Source organism: Rana temporaria, chromosome 9 (assembly GCF_905171775.1).
Source record: "Rana temporaria chromosome 9, aRanTem1.1, whole genome shotgun sequence".
Lineage (NCBI taxonomy): Eukaryota > Metazoa > Chordata > Amphibia > Anura > Ranidae > Rana > Rana temporaria.
Window position 1 is genome coordinate 102,357,331 of NC_053497.1, and position 18,987 is coordinate 102,376,317.

An 18,987-nucleotide genomic window follows, 5' to 3' on the forward strand; every position below is an offset into this window, starting at 1 on the left:
AATTAAAGTTATACATTTGTGGAAATTGTTCCCTCACTCTTTCTACCTGTGACTCCAATTCAACAAAATGAGGGGTGTGGTTGTCGCCAGGACAGGGAGGCACAGACCGCAATATAAGCACTGTCAAAGTTCCAATCCTTTACATTGTCAGGACAGGAGGTGATGAGACCTCTTTCCAATGGGGACAAAGTATAGGGATGTTTCCCCAATAATAACCTGACCAAGGCTTTGACATTCCATAATCTAAAGCCTAGTACACACCAATAGTTTTTTCGTGTTCAACCCAGTGGGTTGAATGAAAGAAAAAAAAAACCCTGACAGCTCAGAGCCGCTGTACAAACAATCCGATGTTAGTACAATGAACCCCCCTGCTAAACTATTGTGTTCTGACAGGTGACGACTCCCCTGCTGAAACACTCCAGCCATTGGCTGAGAGCACTGATCGGCTGCTGGTTTTCCAGCATGCTCATCTGACAAAAGTCAGCCAGCCAGCTATTCAGCCGGCTTCTGTCGGACCGGCTGCCATACACAAGGGGCGAATGGCGACTGTTTTTTATTGAACCAGCCAATGTTGCCCGACATTGAGCACATGAGTACTAGGCTTTACACTAGAACTGCAACTAAGAAACAATATAAAACTAAGTAGAAGGTTTTGTTTGGAGCTGAGCTTTAAACTATGGAAGCTTCAGTGTTGGGTGGCATTTTCTTTGCAGAGTGCACAATACAAGCATTATTACAGATACATACCATGGACAATGATGGTCCATCTTTAAGACACACCTATGACAAAAGAGACAGAAGATCAAAATACACCAGCAGCAGAAACATTTCCTGAGAGAAACATTGAGACTGTCATCACTAACATCTAATTTTACAAATGCTAGTTGCCCAACAACCCTCTGGCTTTAATACGCCAAAGCTGGGTACACACTATAAGAAAATTGGAAGAAAAATTCTGTACAAGGAAAGATTGGTCGATTATCTGATTAGTGTACTGCTTTTGACAGCCAATTCCGACTGTTCAAAAAAAAAAGTGCAAGCTCTAAAATGTTGTTGTATATGAACACAATGTTCAATTTTCAGTCAGTGTGTACACTAAATCGCATTAAAATAAATTGAAAAAAAAAAAACGCACGTGATCAGAAGCAAAGAACGACCCTAGGTGGCAATAAACAGAAATCATACACAAGAAAAGAACGCTTGCATTTTGTTACATCAGGCTACACACCTGAATGGACAAAAAATAAATAAAAAAAATACAACCGCTAGTCTGCTTTTCTCATAGTGTGTATCCCACTTAAATCAGTAAGTCAGAGCAAGCATAATGACTTTATTGATCTGTATACTTGCTCTGAATCAATAAAAATTTTAGAGCTTGCACCTTTTATTTTTTTAGTGCGTTAAGCTAATAGATCGGTATAATGGCCAGGAAAGTAGCATTTTCAGAAAGAGGTCAGCAATATTCACCATATTTTTCTTATTACAGGTTAACTTAAAGACATGAAAAAATAACAATCGCCATTCATTAATTTTTGTGAAAAAAAGGTAAAGGGGGAAAATGCAAAGCCTTATTTTTAGGTATGGAATGTGTAGGTAATGGGAGAGGCAAAAGCAATGATACACAATGAAGGGGGGGGGGGGGTAACAATCATTGGTGCTCAGATGAGAGGTTTGCGCAGGAGGGGACATGGGGGTCATTTGTGCTAAAAGGAGGGATTGGGGGGGGGGTTTGTAGTACGAGAGTGGATTGGGGGGGGGGTGTTGTACCATGAGAGGGAAATTTGTGCTAGGAGCAGCGGCAGGACAATATGGCGACACCATGTTTTACTGCACCAGGTGACACCAACCCTAGTGACGCCACCGAGTACCCTTAGAAGGTGGTCAGAAATGTTACTGTCCATACTGAGGGTATCACTACACCAAGATGTCAATCTAAACAACATCTAGTCCTGCAGAAAACTGCTAGACATTTAAAATTATCCAGCAAAACATGTTTAGCCACACAAGATGGAATAAAAAGAATGGTAAATTAAATCTGTCAGCTATGTTCATGTACCCAAAACTAACAATATTGCCAACATGTAGGTACTTTGTAGTGAGTGCCAGTACCTTTGGTGTATAGAAATTGATGAGACTATTGCCAAATTGCATCTTGGGCAAGTTACTATATACAAAGCCTTGACTTATGCCTGAATGGAAGCTGTACACGAGCCTCTACTTAAAAGTAGAACTATAAGCAAAAAAGAGATTTACAGCTTACCTGTAAAATCTTTTTCTTGGAGTACATCACGGGACACAGAGCGGCATTCATTACTATATGGGTTATATGGAGTACCTTCAGGTGTAGACACTGGCAATCTCAAACAGGAAATGCCCCTCCCTATATAACCCCCTCCCATAGGAGGAGTACCTCAGTTTTGTAGCAAGCAGTATGCCTCCCAAAATGGTCCTCAAAAAAGAGGGGTGGGAGCTCTGTGTCCCGTGATGTACTCCAAGAAAAAGATTTTACAGGTAAGCTGTATTAAAAATCTCTTTTTCTTTATCGTACATCACGGGACACAGAGCGGCATTCATTACTATATGGGATGTCCCAAAGCAATGCTTACAATGAGGGGAGGGAGAACATCTCCAAGACAAAAGGATTTAATTTAGAGATATACTCAAATCATAATAAATCCAACTTAGTTGAGAAAAATAAAATTTTTAAATTTAACTCGAACAAGAGGAGCCCCCGGAATCCGAGGGTCTCAAACTGCAGCCTGCAGCACTGCCTGCCCGAAGGCAGTATCAGTATTCCTTCTTACGTCCAACTTGTAGAATTTTGTAAACGTGTGGACAGAAGACCAGGTTGCCGCCTTGCAAACTTGAGCCATAGAGATCTGGTGGTGTGCTGCCCAGGAGGCGCCCATGGCTCTAGTAGAATGAGCCTTTAATGATACTGGAGGAGGCAACCCTTTCAAGCCATAGGCCTGAGTGATTAATTGCTTAATCCACCTAGAAATGGTGGACTTTGCAGCTGCCTGCCCCTTCTTGGGCCCATCCGGTAGAATGAACAGCACATCTGTCTTCCGGATCTTCTTTGTAGCTTTAAGATAGGCCTTCATGGCCCTGACAATATCCAAGGTATGCAGCAACCCTTCCTTTCTGGAAGTAGGTTTAGGGAAGAAGGATGGTAATACCAAATCCTGGTTCAAATGAAAACTGGATATGACCTTCGGAAGGAAGGAAGGATGAGGGCGGAGAACGACCCTGTCCTTATGAAAAACAAGATATGGTTCCTTACAGGATAAGGCTGCCAGCTCCGAAACTCTTCTTGCGGAAACTATGGCAACCAAAAATACTAACTTCCTTGTCAGTAGAACCAAGGAATATCAGCCAACGGCTCAAACGGTTGTTTCTGTAAACTTGACAGAACAAGATTTAAATCCCACGGACAAAGCGGGGATTTAACTGGAGGTCTAATACGTAAGACCCCTTGAAGGAAGGTCTTAACCAGCGAGTGGGTGGCCAGCGGCCGCTGAAACCACACTGACAGAGCAGAAATCTGTCCTTTGATTGTGCTTAATGCCAATCCTTTATCCACTCCTAGCTGGAGAAAACTTAATACTCTATCGATGGTAAATTTGCGAGAAAGCCATCGCTTGGACTCACACCAGCCTACATAGGCCTTCCAGACCCTGTAATAAATCACCCTAGAGACCGGTTTCCTGGCTCTGATTAGGGTAGAGATTACTTTCTGAGACAGACCTCTACCCCTGAGAATCAGGGATTCAGCTTCCAGGCCGTCAAATTTAGATGCCGTAAGGCAGGGTGGAGGATCGGACCTTGCGATAGCAGGTCTGGCCGTAGAGGAAGAGTCCAAGGGTCTCCCACTACCATCCTTAAGATTAGTGAGTACCATGCCCTTCTGGGCCATGCTGGAGCTACCAGGATGACTGGTATGTGCTCCACCCGGATCCTGCGCAGCAGGCGGGGTAGTAACTGGAGCGGGGGAAACGCATAAAGAAGTTTGAACTGATGCCAAGGGCAAACCAACGCATCGGTTCCGCAGGCCATCGGATCCCTTGAGCGGGACATGAACCTGTCTAGTTTCTTGTTGAGTCTCGATGCCATGATATCCACGTCCGGCACTCCCCATCTTTGGCAGAGTGCTTGAAAGACTAGTGGATGCAGAGACCATTCCCCCGGCCATAGAGTCTGGCGGCTTAAGAAGTCCGCCTGAAAGTTGTCCACTCCTGGAATGAATATTGCCGATATGCAGGGCACATGAGCCTCTGCCCATAGAAGAATCAAGCTCACCTCTCTCTGAGCGGCTTGACTCCTGGTTCCCCCTTGGTGATTTATGTATGCCACGGCCGTGGCATTTTCTGATTGAATTCTCACCGGGAACCCCTGCAATTTTGACGTCCAAGCCCTGAGGGCTAGTCGAGCAGCTCTGAGCTCCAAGATGTTGATGGGCAACTGCTTCTCTGGCTTTGCCCAAGTACCTTGGCGAGTGCAACCATCCAAAATTGCTCCCCAGCCCGTCAGGCTGGCGTCTGTGGTCACTATCTTCCAAGCCACTGGGCTGAAAGACCTCCCCTTCAGTAGATTCTGAGGGTCTAACCACCAACACAGACTTTGTCGGACTCTTGATGAGAGCGGCAACGGGATATCCAAGGCCTGTGGCCTTCTGCTCCATGCTGACAGGATGGCTGCCTGTAGGATGCGAGTGTGGCTCTGGGCGTATGGTACCGCCTCGAATGTGGCCACCATCTTGCCTAGTAACCTCATACATAGGCGAATAGTCGGTTCTTTCTTGCTTAGAACCAGTAGGATTAATTCCTTGATGGCTTTTACCTTCCTCAGAGGTAGGAACACTCCTTGTTGTTCTGTGTCTAATCTCATGCCGAGATATTCCAACTGCTTTGTGGGCTGGAAAGCTGACTTTTCTCGATTTAGGACCCAGCCGAACCTCTCGAGGTATTGGACCGTGAGGGCCACTGCTCGCTCCAAGCCGGGAGACGAGTGATCTATGACTAGGAGGTCGTCCAGGTATGCTAGGATCGTGACCCCTTGGATCCTTAGTTTGGCTAGGATTGGAGCTAGGACCTTCGTGAACACCCGGGGGGCCGTAGCCAACCCGAAGGGAAGCGCCACGAATTGGAAGTGACGCGAAGCCACCATGAAGCGTAGATATCTTTGATGTGGCTGATAAATTGGAACATGAAGGTAGGCATCCTTTATGTCTATGGACGCCATGAAGTCGTCCTTCTGGAGTGTGGCAGCTGCTGACCGCACGGATTCCATCCGAAATGAGCGGATCTTTAGATATGCATTTACCATCTTTAGGTCCAAAATTGGCCTGACATCTCCATTGGATTTTGGGATGATGAATAGGTTGGAGTAGAAACCCAGCCCCTGTTCCAGGACTGGTACCTCTACTATTACTTCCTGGGAAAGTAGATGATCTAATGCCGATCTTAATGCGGCTCCCTTTTCCGGATCGTTTGGAATCCTCGACTTCTGGAAATGAGGAGGAGGAAACCTTAGGAAATCTAATTTGTAGCCTGTGGCCACGGAAGACCGTACCCACTCGTCGGGCATGCTGGCTTCCCAAATCTCTGAAAAGAGTCGCAGCCTTCCCCCCACCTTCGTGGGTGGGGGCGCCCCTTCATAAGGTTGGCTTGGGGGCTGGTTTTGCTGGTTTGCGAAACCACTGCCTTTTGCCTCTAACAGCCTGTCCTTGTGATCTGCTGTTGAAGCCGAAGTTTGCTTTTGCAGGAGGCCGTCGATACTGCTTGGCATTAGAGGGCCCCTGCCCAGGGGAATACTGTCGTTTAAACGCAGGTCCCTGAACCTTCTTCTTAGTTGGCAAGAGAGTACTCTTGCCGTTTAAAATGGTCTGAATGTATTTATCTAGGTCTTCTCCGAAGAGTCGTCCTCCATGGAAGGGGAACCCTACCAGGAGCTTCTTGCATGGGGGCTCAGCCTCCCAGCTTTTTAACCATAAGAGTCTTCTCATATGGATAAGGGATAACGATAAACGTGACGCTTGCTGGATAGAATCCTTGATTGCGTCTACCGTAAAACATATGGCCTTAGGGACATCCGAAAATTTTTCTGCCTGCTGGGCCGGAATAAGTTTAAGCATCTGCTTAAATTGATCCGATAATGCTTGAGCGACCCCAATCGCAGCCACAGCTGGCTGTACTACTGCCCCTGCAGTAGTGAAGGAGTTCTTAAGTAGTGCTTCCAAGCGTTTATCAACTGGATCCTTGAACACCTGTATGTTTTCTACAGGGCATGTTAACGATCTGTTAACACATGAGATGGCTGCGTCCACTGCAGGAGTAGCCCATCTTTTGGAAAAAAAAATTTCCATAGGATATAGGACAGAGAACCTTTTAGGTGGTAAGAAGATCTTATCTGGCTTGTTCAAAATTGGAACAAAATTCCCTCTAATAGAGGATGGATCGGAAACACAGCATTGCTTTGAGGCGCCCTCAGTGAGCCCAAAGCTGAAACCGTCGATACCTGGAGATCTGGTACTGGCAAGTAGAATGTCCTATGGACCAAGTCCGACAATCCTTGAATCCACCAGCTCTCCCTCAGGGAGACTGCCCCAGACTCCTCTGTATCCGGGTCTTCGATCCCTGAACCTACTTGGTCCGTGTCCAAGAGGTCGTCCAATTCCCCTGAGGAAAGGACCTCCTCTTCTGAGGGTCCGCGCTCGGGCGACGGAGATCTATTCCGCTTACTGCCCCGCATAGCTGCGGATATCATTTTTCCCATGCTTTTCTGCATCTCTTTTAAAGAGGTGAGTAATACCTCCTCCGTGACCATCTTAGGGTTGGACTGACCCGCGTCAGCTCCAGCCCCAGATCCCGATGGCCCCAAGGCTCCCTGTAGGGAAAACAGCGGCATACCATGGTACAATACCGAGGTACACCTGCTACCTATTGGTATTTGGAACTATAAAAGTTAATTGTCCAAACACCTGTTTGGGGGATAAAAAAATGCTTCCTCTCCCCTAGATGACTTTTTTTTTTTTTTTTTTTTTTTTCGTTTTTGTTTCAAATCCAGGAAAGAAAAAACATTCTGTCCCCCTGAGTAGTATTGCAAAGAAAAACTATGAGATGGAAAAGAAACAGCCTATTTCTAGGCTTGAAAAAACAGTCCTCTGAAGACTGCAATATCCTTTCTGGCCACTGTGTGTCCTCGGCGCCCCGTGCTGCCGCTCTGGTCTTTCTCCTCAGTTCCAACGTATTGATGGAACAAACAAGGAAGGGCCGCCCCTTCCTTTAAGCCACTGACCCGCCCTTCCCCCCCAGCAACCTCAAACAGGAAATGCCCCTCCCGACAGGGGGAGGGGGGGGGGATTTTGGGAGGAAGGGACCTCTCTGTTCCAGCAAACTGCAGCCTGCAGCCTGGAACCATGAGGAGGTCAGCGTTTTGCCTGCTTGCAGGCTCTGAGGAGGAAGACTGAATGGAGCATCGCCTGGAGGCCTGCAGGTAAGCAAAGCTCTCTGACACACACATATATTTTTATATAACACAGGCCCCACTCAATGCTTTTCCAACACTACAAGGGAGGTCACATCTTATGGGGAATAATACATAGAGAGCCATCCTATCTTTATGATATGTGACTAGTTTGCCAGATGCAGTGCATAACTTTAGGCATGTCCCCTGTGACCCCCCAGAAAAAAACCTGCTAAGAACCAAGTTCCGCAAGTTTTCCCCTCACTTACCTGCTCCATGCCGCAGGACTTTGCCAAGCAAGAGGCCCAATCTTCCCCCATCTCCGTGGGGATGTCTAGACCTTCAGGCCCTGGGTTCCTATGAAGGATCCACTGTCCTGGGCCCATATAGCACCCTGGCAACAGAAAACTTTAGGTACCCAAAGGTTTCTAAGTTCTGGGCCCAGGGTCCAGCTCTCTAAAAAGAAAAGCATTATGGGCTATACCCCAAGGGTTTGGGGTCCGGTTACTGACCACTTTAGCGCTGAGGCTTTTTTGGACAGAACCGGTAGCTCACCTAATCCCAAGGATGCGGAGGCAAACTAAACCATGACTAACACCTAAGACACTGGCGTAAAAACTGAGGTACTCCTCCTATGGGAGGGGGTTATATAGGGAGGGGCATTTCCTGTTTGAGATTGCCAGTGTCTACACCTGAAGGTACTCCATATAACCCATATAGTAATGAATGCCGCTCTGTGTCCCGTGATGTACGATAAAGAAACTCCCCCCACCTTGGATAGAGTAAGGGAAGGTTATAACCCCTTGTAAGATACTTACATCCCACACACAGAGCAGTGATGGCAGCGATCGGGCTTCACAACCTGGCACCGATCACAGAAACGAATTGCTGAAATATATGAAGCAGTATGTGTCAGAATCCAGTGCCGTTTACTGTAATACTTGGGTGTATGGCAATGTTTATGTATTTACAGAAGTAAAACACTCATCTACATCAGTAGAGCAAGGTTAAGATGTCATGCACTGTATTTTCCGAGATGAGGAAGTCTCAGTGATGTGGCAAGTCAAACAACTTGACAGATCTTTCATCAACCTTCAGTCTTGGCAAGAACCACCAATGTCCCTTCCACACCTTTGTGCTGCATGCAGTTCTGTTTTCATACATTTTTGTTTAAAGTGGTTGTAAACATCTGAAATGAAAAATTAGTACAGTGCTTTTTTTTTAGCACTGATCACTGTACGAGTGTCACTGGTCCCCCCCAAAAAAGTGTCACTTAGTGTCCGACTTGCCCACTGCAATATTGCAGTCCTGCTATAAGTCGCTGATCGCCGCCATTACTAGCAAAGAATAAATATTCCATAAAAATATCTCATAGATTGTAGACGCTATAAAACATGCGTTTTAGAACATAAATAATATTTTTTCCAAAATAGTCAGCTTTTTTTGGTTTACAGAAAAAAAATAAAAGCCACAAAGGTGATCAAATACTACCAAAATAAAGCGCTTTTATTGTGTACAGCGACACATGACCGCGCAATTGTCAGTTGAAGTAACGCAGTGCATATCGCATTTTTTCTTTACCCAAATTCCACATGAATTGTGCCCGTGCTAAGCGAGTGACTTCCTTTGTTCACCAAGCAGCAGGGCAGCTGCTCAGAATGGGATCTGAAAGCTAGTAGCCATCACTGTAGAATTGGTGCCAACTACAGCAATTTTCAGCTTCTGCAGGCAGGGCCGGATTTGCTCTCCCTGCCACCCCAAGGCCAGGTTCCGCAATGCACCCCCTCCCCGCCAACCAAACTCCCCCCCCCCCCAAATCAACGGAGAATGGGCGGCACGGTTAGTTTAATTTTTTTTTTTTTTTTTTACTTTTCTATCACTTTTTTTTGTAGCTTGTCGCTTACTTTTTTTTAATTTTTGTATAATTTTCTCATTACTTTCCTAATTTTTTCTTATTCTTTACATTTTTATTTTATTAATTTAATTATTATTTCTTATTATTTATTAATTTTTTTCACTTAACTTTTTTGCTATCACTCAGGAGAAAACAATTCCCTGTGTGATAGCAATTGGAGGCGACATGTTCTCTTTATTGACCCTGTCACCTCCAAAACAGGAGTCCTAGCACTGTGCTAGAACTCCTGTCACAGCTGAAATGGGAAGAGCACAGATCACCCCCTCTCACTGTGTACATCGGCAGCAGGGATAGGAGACAGACTCGGTGGCCGGGGGGAGGACGGAGTCCCGAAGACAGAGCCAGCAAAGAGAGGTATGTGGGGGAAGAGGGGAGGACGGACGGGAGCACACATTTTACAATCACTTGTTAACGAGCGAGTGGATTCCACCATAACTTACCACCCTTAACTGTATGTTCCGGGCGTCGGGGGACTCCATGCCACTGCCGCCCCTTGGCGCCCTGCCACCCCAAGGCCTGGCCTCAGTGGCCTTGTGGGAAATCCGGGTCTGTCTGCAGGGACACCCAGGTATGGCACATACATGGCCAATTGTTACCTGAATCCCCTTTTACTTACCCAAGTCCTATTTTGATCCAGCATTGTGCACCATCTGCAGCAGTACTTCCTCATAGAACACAGAGGAAGCAGTGGTAGCCATTGGCTTTCTATGAGGATGCAAAGAGAACAGGAGGAGCCAAGAGCACCAGTGGGGGACCCCAGAAGAGGAGACTCAGGGCCACTCTGTGCAATACCATAGCATAGAGCAGGTTTATTATTAAAAAAAATATATATATATATTTAACAACCACTATAATAATTGTGTTAGAAACTGACAAACAAAAAATGTATAAAAACAGAACTGCGTGTGGTAAAAAAGTGTGAACTGCTGATGAAAGATCTGTCATCCGACTCGCCAAACCACTGGGACTTGACACCCTCCCCTCCCAGTCTTGGCAAATACAGTGCATGGAAAGTCATATGACAGATAAAGAATATAATCTGCCCCATCCATGCGTCCGGCCCCCTGATCTACATACAGCAGCGGACTATGTATTCCAATAAGGGGGGGGGGGGTTTGAAGCATGTGATTAGAACCAGAGGATTTAAAAAACGGTGGGCTCGGGGTGCAGTGATCCCACCCAGTTGTGTGACAATAGCGAATGAGTATTCACTAAATCTCCTCCTGCCAATCAGGAAGCAGGTGTTGAGACCAGTTTCTAGATTGGCCAAAACATCAGGTGACCCTTCCGGATGTCTAGCACCAAGGAGGGGGGAGAGGGAAGATGCGCGGCGGAAGCCACTGTGCTGGAGGAGAGGACACCAGAGCTGCTGGCTTCCACCTACATGTGGTAAGCAACGAACCGACAGGCAGACAGCACATTTCTCCCCCCCCCCACTGGATACAAGTACTGTCTGTGCCCCTTTATACTGGACAATCACATAAGGCAAGGAAATGGAGTTTCAAGAGACTGGATTGTTAATAGAATAGTGGATTGTTATCTCAGAGACATTCACAAATATGTGCTTGGCTAACCTCCATTTGCTGTCCGGGTATAAACAGGTAGCTTCTTTGCAAATTCAGCAAGGATTTGCCTCTGAACTTCTGGGCGCTCCTCGCTGTCATATCGCTCCTTTTCAGCATAAGGCAGCAAAAACTGAAACCACAAGTATGGATTTAGTCATACAACTACACAACTCTTGCTAGGGTCACAGTAAAACTATGCACTTAGTTTACGAGCATCCATAAAAACCCAGTTAACACTGTCCTATAATTTTACTATAATTGCCTGTGGTACATGGTCATTATATGCATTAGGCATTCTCATTTATTGGGAGAAAAAAAAAAAAAACAATGTTATTAGCGCAACAATTATCCATGGCAGTGCACTCGTCTTCCCAGTCTCACAGCAGTACTCTGGCCTATAATATTTTTGTAAAAAGGTATGCAAAGCCTAGCAATGAACTGCTATAATTAACATCCTTTTGGTCTGGTAAACACATCATGGAAAATGTCTTGTTATATCGGTTTGAGAACTGCAAAATAATTACCTGTTGATCTTGCCAGAAATCCTGTCATGTGACAACTTGATGTACTCTCTGCTTGTACTGCAGTTATATTAGTTACACCAAGGCTCGACAAATCCCAGGCGTCAGGTCGCCATGGCAACAAGAAATTGCGCCCTTGCGCCTGGCCTACCATCCAAATGTTTGTGCTTCCCCTCCCCCCCCCCCCCGCCAAGAATCCCGGGCTCCACTTGGCCATCTGCAGTTTCAGGACCGGCATAGCGGATGCCACCGGGAAGAGGAGGAGGGAGGTGAGGGGACACGTCTGATCTCCCCCCCCTTCTTGTTGCTGGCCCAAAAGTGGATGTGCAAAACGTCACTTCCGGATCCCCGTTCAGTTTCCATGGTCACTGCATTACATTCAGTGGAGCACAGGGGAGACATCAGAGGTCTTATTAAAGAGAACCTGTCACCAAAACAAATAAAAAATAAATACCACATTGGGGACGTTTGGTCCCTTATGTGATGGGGGAAACAAATAAAATGTAAATATATATATATATAAAAATTACACTCAAGCATATAACATCCCCTCCCCAAATTTTTTTTTTTTTTATAAAAATGTATAAATATTGGAGGCCCCCCCACATACGAATGTTAATGCATGCATGGGATGCCTTTGCCTGAAAACTTTGAATGAAATACACATTACATATCGCCACAAGCTGGAGTGAGAGCAATAATTCCAGTACCAGACCTTCTTCAGAATGCTATAAACTAATGACTAATAGTGGGCTTTTTAAAGTTTTAAAGCATCTCCTATTGAAAATAGGGTACTGAAGTTTGTCACCATTTCAAGGGCACGTTGGGTATCTATCTACTCAGTGCAACCTTGGCTTTTAGGTTTTACAAAAAAAAATTTATTACATTTTTGTGCCCTCTAAAAATAAACTTGTGTTTTTTGCTGACATTTTGAGTTTCCTAAACCGCTGCAGTATTATAGTGCAACATAAAAAAATTGGATCTACCACTATTCTATTCTGTAGGGTTTCTGCTTTCAGAAAATATATATAATGTTTTGGGGGTTTTATGTAGTCTTCAGGCCTAAAATTACTTTTTAAACGTGTGCAAAAAAAAAAAAAAAAAAAAAAAAAAAAGCAGAAAAACTCCTCTGGCAGTAAAACAATTAACCACTTACGGACCACCCGCCATCATTATACGTCGCTACTTTGAAGAGGAATACCAGAAGAAACGTCAAAATGTCACTTCCGCCCAATGCTCTTACAAAAGCCATTTTTTTAAAATGCATTTTAGTGTAAATATGAGATCTGAGGTCTTTGACCCCAGATCTCATATTTAAGAGGACCGGTCATGCTTTTTTCTATTACAAGGGATGTTTAAATTCCTTATAATAGGAATAAAAGTGACAAAAAAATGTTTTAAAAAAAAAATTGTCTAAAAAATAAAGTAAAGTGAATAAGAAAATATATATATATTTTTAAAGCGCCTCGTCAAGCTTGCGTGCAGAAGCGAACGCATACATGTGCAGCGTCCGCATATGAAAACAGTGTTCAAACCACACATGTGAGGTATCGCCACGATCGTTAGAGCAAGAGCAATAATTCTAGCCCTAGACCTCCTCTAACTAAAAACATGCAACCTGTAGAATTTTTTAAACGTTGCCTAGGGAGATTTTTAAGGGTTAAAATTTGTTGCCATTCCAGGAGCGGGCGCAACTTTGAAGCGTGACATGTTGGGTAACAATTTACTCTGCATAACATTATCTTTCACAATATAAAAATTGGGCTAACTTTACTGTTGTCTTATTTTTTTTACTATTAAAAAAAGTGATCCCCCCCCCCCCCCCCCCCCAAAAAAAAGTGCGGTTTTAAGACCGCTACGCAAATACGGTGTGACAAAAAGTATTGCAACAACCGCCATTGTATTCTCTAGGAGAATATATATATATATATATATATATATATATATATATATATATATATATATATATATATATATACACACACACACACACACACACACACATATACATATATATACATATATATATATATATATATATATATATATATATATATATATATATATATATAAACGTTTGGGGTCAGTAATTTACTAGCAAAAATAAAACCGTTTTTGTCTTGTAGGCCTCATTCAGACGAGGCCACGGAGTCCGCCAGCTCAGTGGGAGATCTCTCCGCTGAGCTGGCGGATGACAGGTCCCTCTCTGCTCATTGAGCGGGGAGGGGGCTTGTCGAGCACCACTGTCTTCTATGGAGAGATCTGATGAAAATGGACAACATGCCGATCCGATATGGACGGATGGCGACGTATCGCCATACCTCTGATTTTATCGGATGTCAGCGGACATGTCACCGTTGACATCCGACGCTCCTTGGGCTTGCATGGAGCGGCCGTTCAGGTCCGCCGACAAAACTGACAGGCGGACCTTAACGGTCCGACTGTGTGAAAGGGGTCATAAACAAACATCAAATCTCAGAAAGAGGCTTGGTCCTTAAGTGGTTAAAGTATACGTTCACCTTTGGAAACATGTTACATGTTCCACCCATAAGCTTTGTTGATTAAAAAAAAATAATAATAATAATAATAAAATTGGCTCCTAGACTACTAGATTCAAAGCAAATTTGTCAAACCCTGAATTACATAGTTCCCAGTTATCTTTGAGGACTACAGACTTCCCCTTTTATTTATGGAGGAGAGGGAAGGTTTTGGAAGTCCTGTCCTAGGGTCACAGCATTTCTTCTAAATAGATAAGATACAGAGAGAGAGTTTTCACCCTGGTCAGGAAGTGTGCTACTGGTTATAGATTAGCAAAAAGTGTGCCCATGTATGCACAGGACAAATCAGATTGGCGTGTACACTTTCTCAGAGAGAAAGTGGCTGTAAAGAAAAGAAAAAAAAAAAAAAGTCAGCATATAGGTTTTTTAAATGAAAGAGTTTGGCTGTTGGTGGGATACTGGGGTATATCTCAGTGGCTATGACTAAGCACTGAACCCTAGTGCGAAACGCATCAGCTATACACCCCACTGCTTGCTGTGTTTTGTAGTGCTTTTTCCCCCCCTTTTACCATTTAAGGCTACCTTTTCAATTTTTTTTTGGTGTGCGGCTGTCCATATCTCCTCTTCAAGTTTTATATCTCAGTGGCGGCATGGATACTGGAAAGTGAGCCGAGTGTACATCCCACAGGCAGGGCTGATGCTTAACTATTTCATGCTCTAGGCAAGGGGAGTCGTCAGTCTTGTCGGACTCAGCAGCTATGTTCAGAGACATGGTGCCTGCCTCTTTCGCTGACCTCATGCCTGTCCAACAGGCTGAGCTGCTGCTGACCTCCACAGCAGCCATGACAGATGTCCTACACGGCTGCCACTTTCTCCGTAGAATCAGTCAGCACTCCAGCCCTGTGTAGGGCCCCTTGTATTCCCCAGCCAGGCTAATGGGGAAGTTAGTGGCCGTAGCTGCGCCCCCCCCCCCCATAGGCAGCAGTGCACCCTAGGGTGCTGCCTAGTTCGCCTAGCAGGAGTGTTGGCCCTGCACACAGGTGACATGGTATGCATGCACTAAATTATTATTAAACCTCACAAGGTGCAAGCATCTGTATACAAATCTCACTGGTGCCTTGGATACAAGGGAGTGTGCTGTGCAAGCTGAAGAGCAGGTTTTACAGGTAGTATAGATAATGAAAAAACAAGTTGTGTACTAGAGTGTACGCTTCACTGATCGCATGTATTACTTTAAAGAGAGTATGTCCTGGAATCATTCTAGTTACATAGATTTGGGGAACAGAGACAAGTAGAGTGGCGCAGATCTCACAGGATTCCTGGAAACAAGTTGCGTACTGGAGTGTAGATCTTACTGGTGGTATGGATAATGTGTAGCGAGCTGTGCGTACTGGGATATAGATCGGACTGGTGTCAAATATTGCGGAGCGAGCTGTGTGTGTTGAAAACACCATACTGACACGGATGCAGGATGCAGGGGAGGGAGCTGTGTGTGTCATGTGCAGGCATCACTGGGAGCAAGCAAGTGTATGTTAGAAGCTGGATACTTTGTGTAGACCAAAGTGTGTGGTGAGGGGTGATATCTCACTGGTAGATCATGTACTGTTCAGCTAAATTCTTTACTACAGGAAAAATGTTCCGGCAGGAAAACAGGAGGTTGCAATCTCCTAAACCACTTTAAAATACTATATTTGATATACAATATACCACAGATAGAAAGTACACTGAACAATGCCACATTTTTTAAACAGTTCCCACCCAGGCCAATTCTGACATTTCTCTACTACATGTAACAATCTGTATTTTGTTTGCTAAAAAAAAGCCCCATCTATAATGATTGGGGGATTCTGAGCATTTTCTAGCAGAGACCCTAGAGAATAAAATGGCAATTGTTGCAATCTGTTATGTCATACGGTATTTGTGCAACAATTTTTCAAACGCAATTTTTTATTTTTTTTAAAGAAAAAATACACTAATGAATTTTAATGCAAAAAAAAGTAAATGGATACCAAACATGTCACGCTTTAAAATTGCACATGCTACATTACGCACACTTCATAGGTGGCTCGTTAAACATTTTTACAGTTTATCAGTTTAGAGTTACAGAGGAGGTCTAGCCCTAGAATTTTCGCGCTCAAGCTGACATAGGTTTATATATGTGGGTTCTACCTACATATGCATTAGCTTCTGCGTGCAAGCAGGAGGGGACTGGGAAGCTTTAAAAAAATAAAAAAAAATTCCCTTGAATTTAAATTTATTTTTTTCACTTTTATTCCCATCACAAGAAATGTAAACATCCTTTTGTGATAGAAATAAGGCATGACATGTCCTATTTATGGGGAGATCTGTGGTCTATAAAAAACTCCAGATATCTCCTCTACCCTGAAAAGCACGAAAAAAAAAAAAAAAATAATAATGATAGCGTTTGCATCTGCCAGAGCTGGAAGTGATGTCATGATGTTGCTCCCAGCCTCATAGAGATGGCTGGGGACCATTCGGAATGTCCCCATCCGCTGCCTGTAAAAGCAATCCAGTAGCCAATAAACTGCTAGGATGGCTTTTACATTAGAGGGAATTGCTGGCTGAAATAAAAGAAATAAAAGATATCTGGATGATGCCTGATCATCCAGATATCTCCAAAGTCTTTATGCCAGGGAAGGGAACCAACAAACATCAAGCGACTCTATTTAAACCCATCTGTTCCCCACGACAATCAAGGCTCTAGGGTTATTGCTTCCCTAGATGCCAAAAAGGCTTTCGATTCCGTAGAATGGTCTGCGAGGTCCTTCACCGATTCGGGGTTTGGCCCTAAATTTATACACAAGATTAAATTACTATGTAGTGACCATAGAGCGAGGGTCCGTACAAATAACTGTCTTTCTGCCCCTTTTAGTCTCTTCCGCGGTACGCGGCAGGGCTGTCCGCTTTCCCCCAGTCCATTTGCCCTGGCACTGGAGCCCCTGGCCATTTTGATCAGGTCTGCTTCAGATGTTATGGGCCTTCGGATGGGAAAGTTGGAAGAGCGACTGTCCTTGTATGCGGATGACGTATTGATGTATCTTAATGATGCTGGCCCCTCGTTAGCCACCCTACGTATTTTTGATAATTTGAGTAGTTTCTTAGGTATTAAAATAAACTGGTCCAAGTCAGTTCTATTCCCTATAGATGCTGCCTCCTCCCCTCTACGGTGGGTAGAGTAATTCAGCTATTTGGGAGTTATAGCGACTTAAAATCCTACAAACTATATGGAGAAGAACTTTCTCCCTCTATTGGCGACCTTGAAAGCCAAATGCTCCTCCTGGGCTAACCTCCCCCTTAATCTACTGGGACAGATTAACATACTAAAAATGGTGTTGCTACCTAAATTTAACTACTTCTTCCAGAACTGTCCGATATGGATCCTGGTCTCACCGTTTAAAGAAATCGAACAATGTGTGGGGTCCTACCCTGTGGCTTCCGGCTCACCTGGGTGGATTGGCTCTGCCCAACTATTGGGCTGGAATGCTGGTGACAGTCCAGTGGTGGTTCATGTGCTCCAAGTCAAACGCGGCCACCTGTTTAAAGGAAGTTAGCTTGGGCTCCTTGGCAGATCTACAGAATTTTGTGTATAGGGACGCGAAGGCATACGCGCAGGTTCCTGGCCCAACATGGGCTACTTGGAGGGTGGCGGTGGCTGCAAGACGGAGGTTCATGCATCCTGACTAGTGGTCTCCGGTACACCCACTCTGGGGTAATCCCAGTCTACTACAGTTTTCCACTCTGCCGGATGCCCAGGTTTGGGCCAAATGTGGTGTCATCACCCTGGGAGATGCTATGTCTCAGGGTGTCTTGATTCCGATGAATGACCTACTTCACAAATTTCAGCTACCCCTGTGGATGCGGTTTCAAATACCTACAGCTCCAACATGCCGCTAGAGCAAAGTTTCACCAGCCGCCACTCCTTCAGGCTGACCCTATTGAGGAACTTGTATCCCCCGGAGACTTAGACAAGCCCTTAACCTTATATGCTGCACTTCTGAGCACTGACTCCTCCAAGATGGACGGGCTGTGGAGGGTGACATACCATCACTGGACAGGGAGGACTGGGATGATTGTTTAGAACATGGTCCCAGGTTAGTCATCTCCTCTAGGGATAAGCTTATTCAGGTAAAATTCCTGCACAGAATCTACTACACTTCCCAGAAACTCACCATATCTTCCTGGACCGGGATCCCCTATGCCTCAAATGCAGGACACAGGTGGGGACGTTCTTCCATATGTTCTGGGAACCCCCGATTATAACACTGTTTTGGACAGAGGTCTTCAGCTAAATACATTTTCAGCTGCAGTTGTCCCTACCAGTTATACCCAAATTGGCGCTATTGGGGATTCATGATGATGCACAGCGCTCCTATCATCTAAAACTGCTGGTATCCCATCTCCTGTTCTATGACAAAAAGGAGGAGATTCTCCTGAAATGGATCTCCATCTGCCACCCCCCGCCCCCAACCCCCCCTTATTTTTCCTCGTGGGAAGCCTTGATAGACACTGCCCTGCCCATGTACAGAATAACTTATATAAACAGGGGATGTCAATGGCCCCATGGACCAGCACCTAGAAGCTTTTGGAGGGAGGGAAGATATAACCGAGTCTTCTTCCACCTCTTAAAACCTGCTGCTGTTTGCGATTACCTAGATTGTCTAGTATGCAATTAATTGCACTGACAAACTACGGTTGTGTTTCTTTCCCTGCTTCTTGTATGAAATCCATTTTGTATTTTTTTGTTCTTAGTCAATCTGTATGCCTTGTCTTGCCCATTTTGACAATAAAAGCACCTTTGATTTTTTTTGTAAAAAAAACACATGATATCTCCAAAGTCCACAATGTCATATGGTGTCATGTGGGCAAGAAGTGTTTAAAGGCTAAACAAAAAGGAACATGTGTGTTTTAGTTATACATGGACGTTTACAAGCTGAAATATCCACTAGCTTCTTGGGTGCTTAAGCAGAAAGATTTACACGCTGAACTTCCAAGTACTGCATTAC

General features: G+C 44.6%; 1 protein-coding gene across 2 annotated transcripts in view; it reads right to left on the bottom strand.

Annotated features, from left to right (window-relative positions):
- The window catches only part of ZDHHC15 (zinc finger DHHC-type palmitoyltransferase 15), a 66,592-nt gene that overhangs the window by 40,859 nt on the left and 6,746 nt on the right, over positions 1 to 18,987 (bottom strand). For both annotated transcript variants that reach the window (XR_005743573.1, XM_040323992.1), the window contains exons 4-6: positions 10,954 to 11,074; positions 8,283 to 8,352; positions 748 to 780 (exon numbers count right to left, since the gene is read on the bottom strand). Coding sequence is in view for 1 of the 2 variants with exons in the window: in XM_040323992.1 (XP_040179926.1) it covers positions 748 to 780; positions 8,283 to 8,352; positions 10,954 to 11,074 (224 nt within the window). In the remaining variant the exon portion in view is untranslated. The remainder of the gene's footprint in view (positions 1 to 747; positions 781 to 8,282; positions 8,353 to 10,953; positions 11,075 to 18,987) is intronic.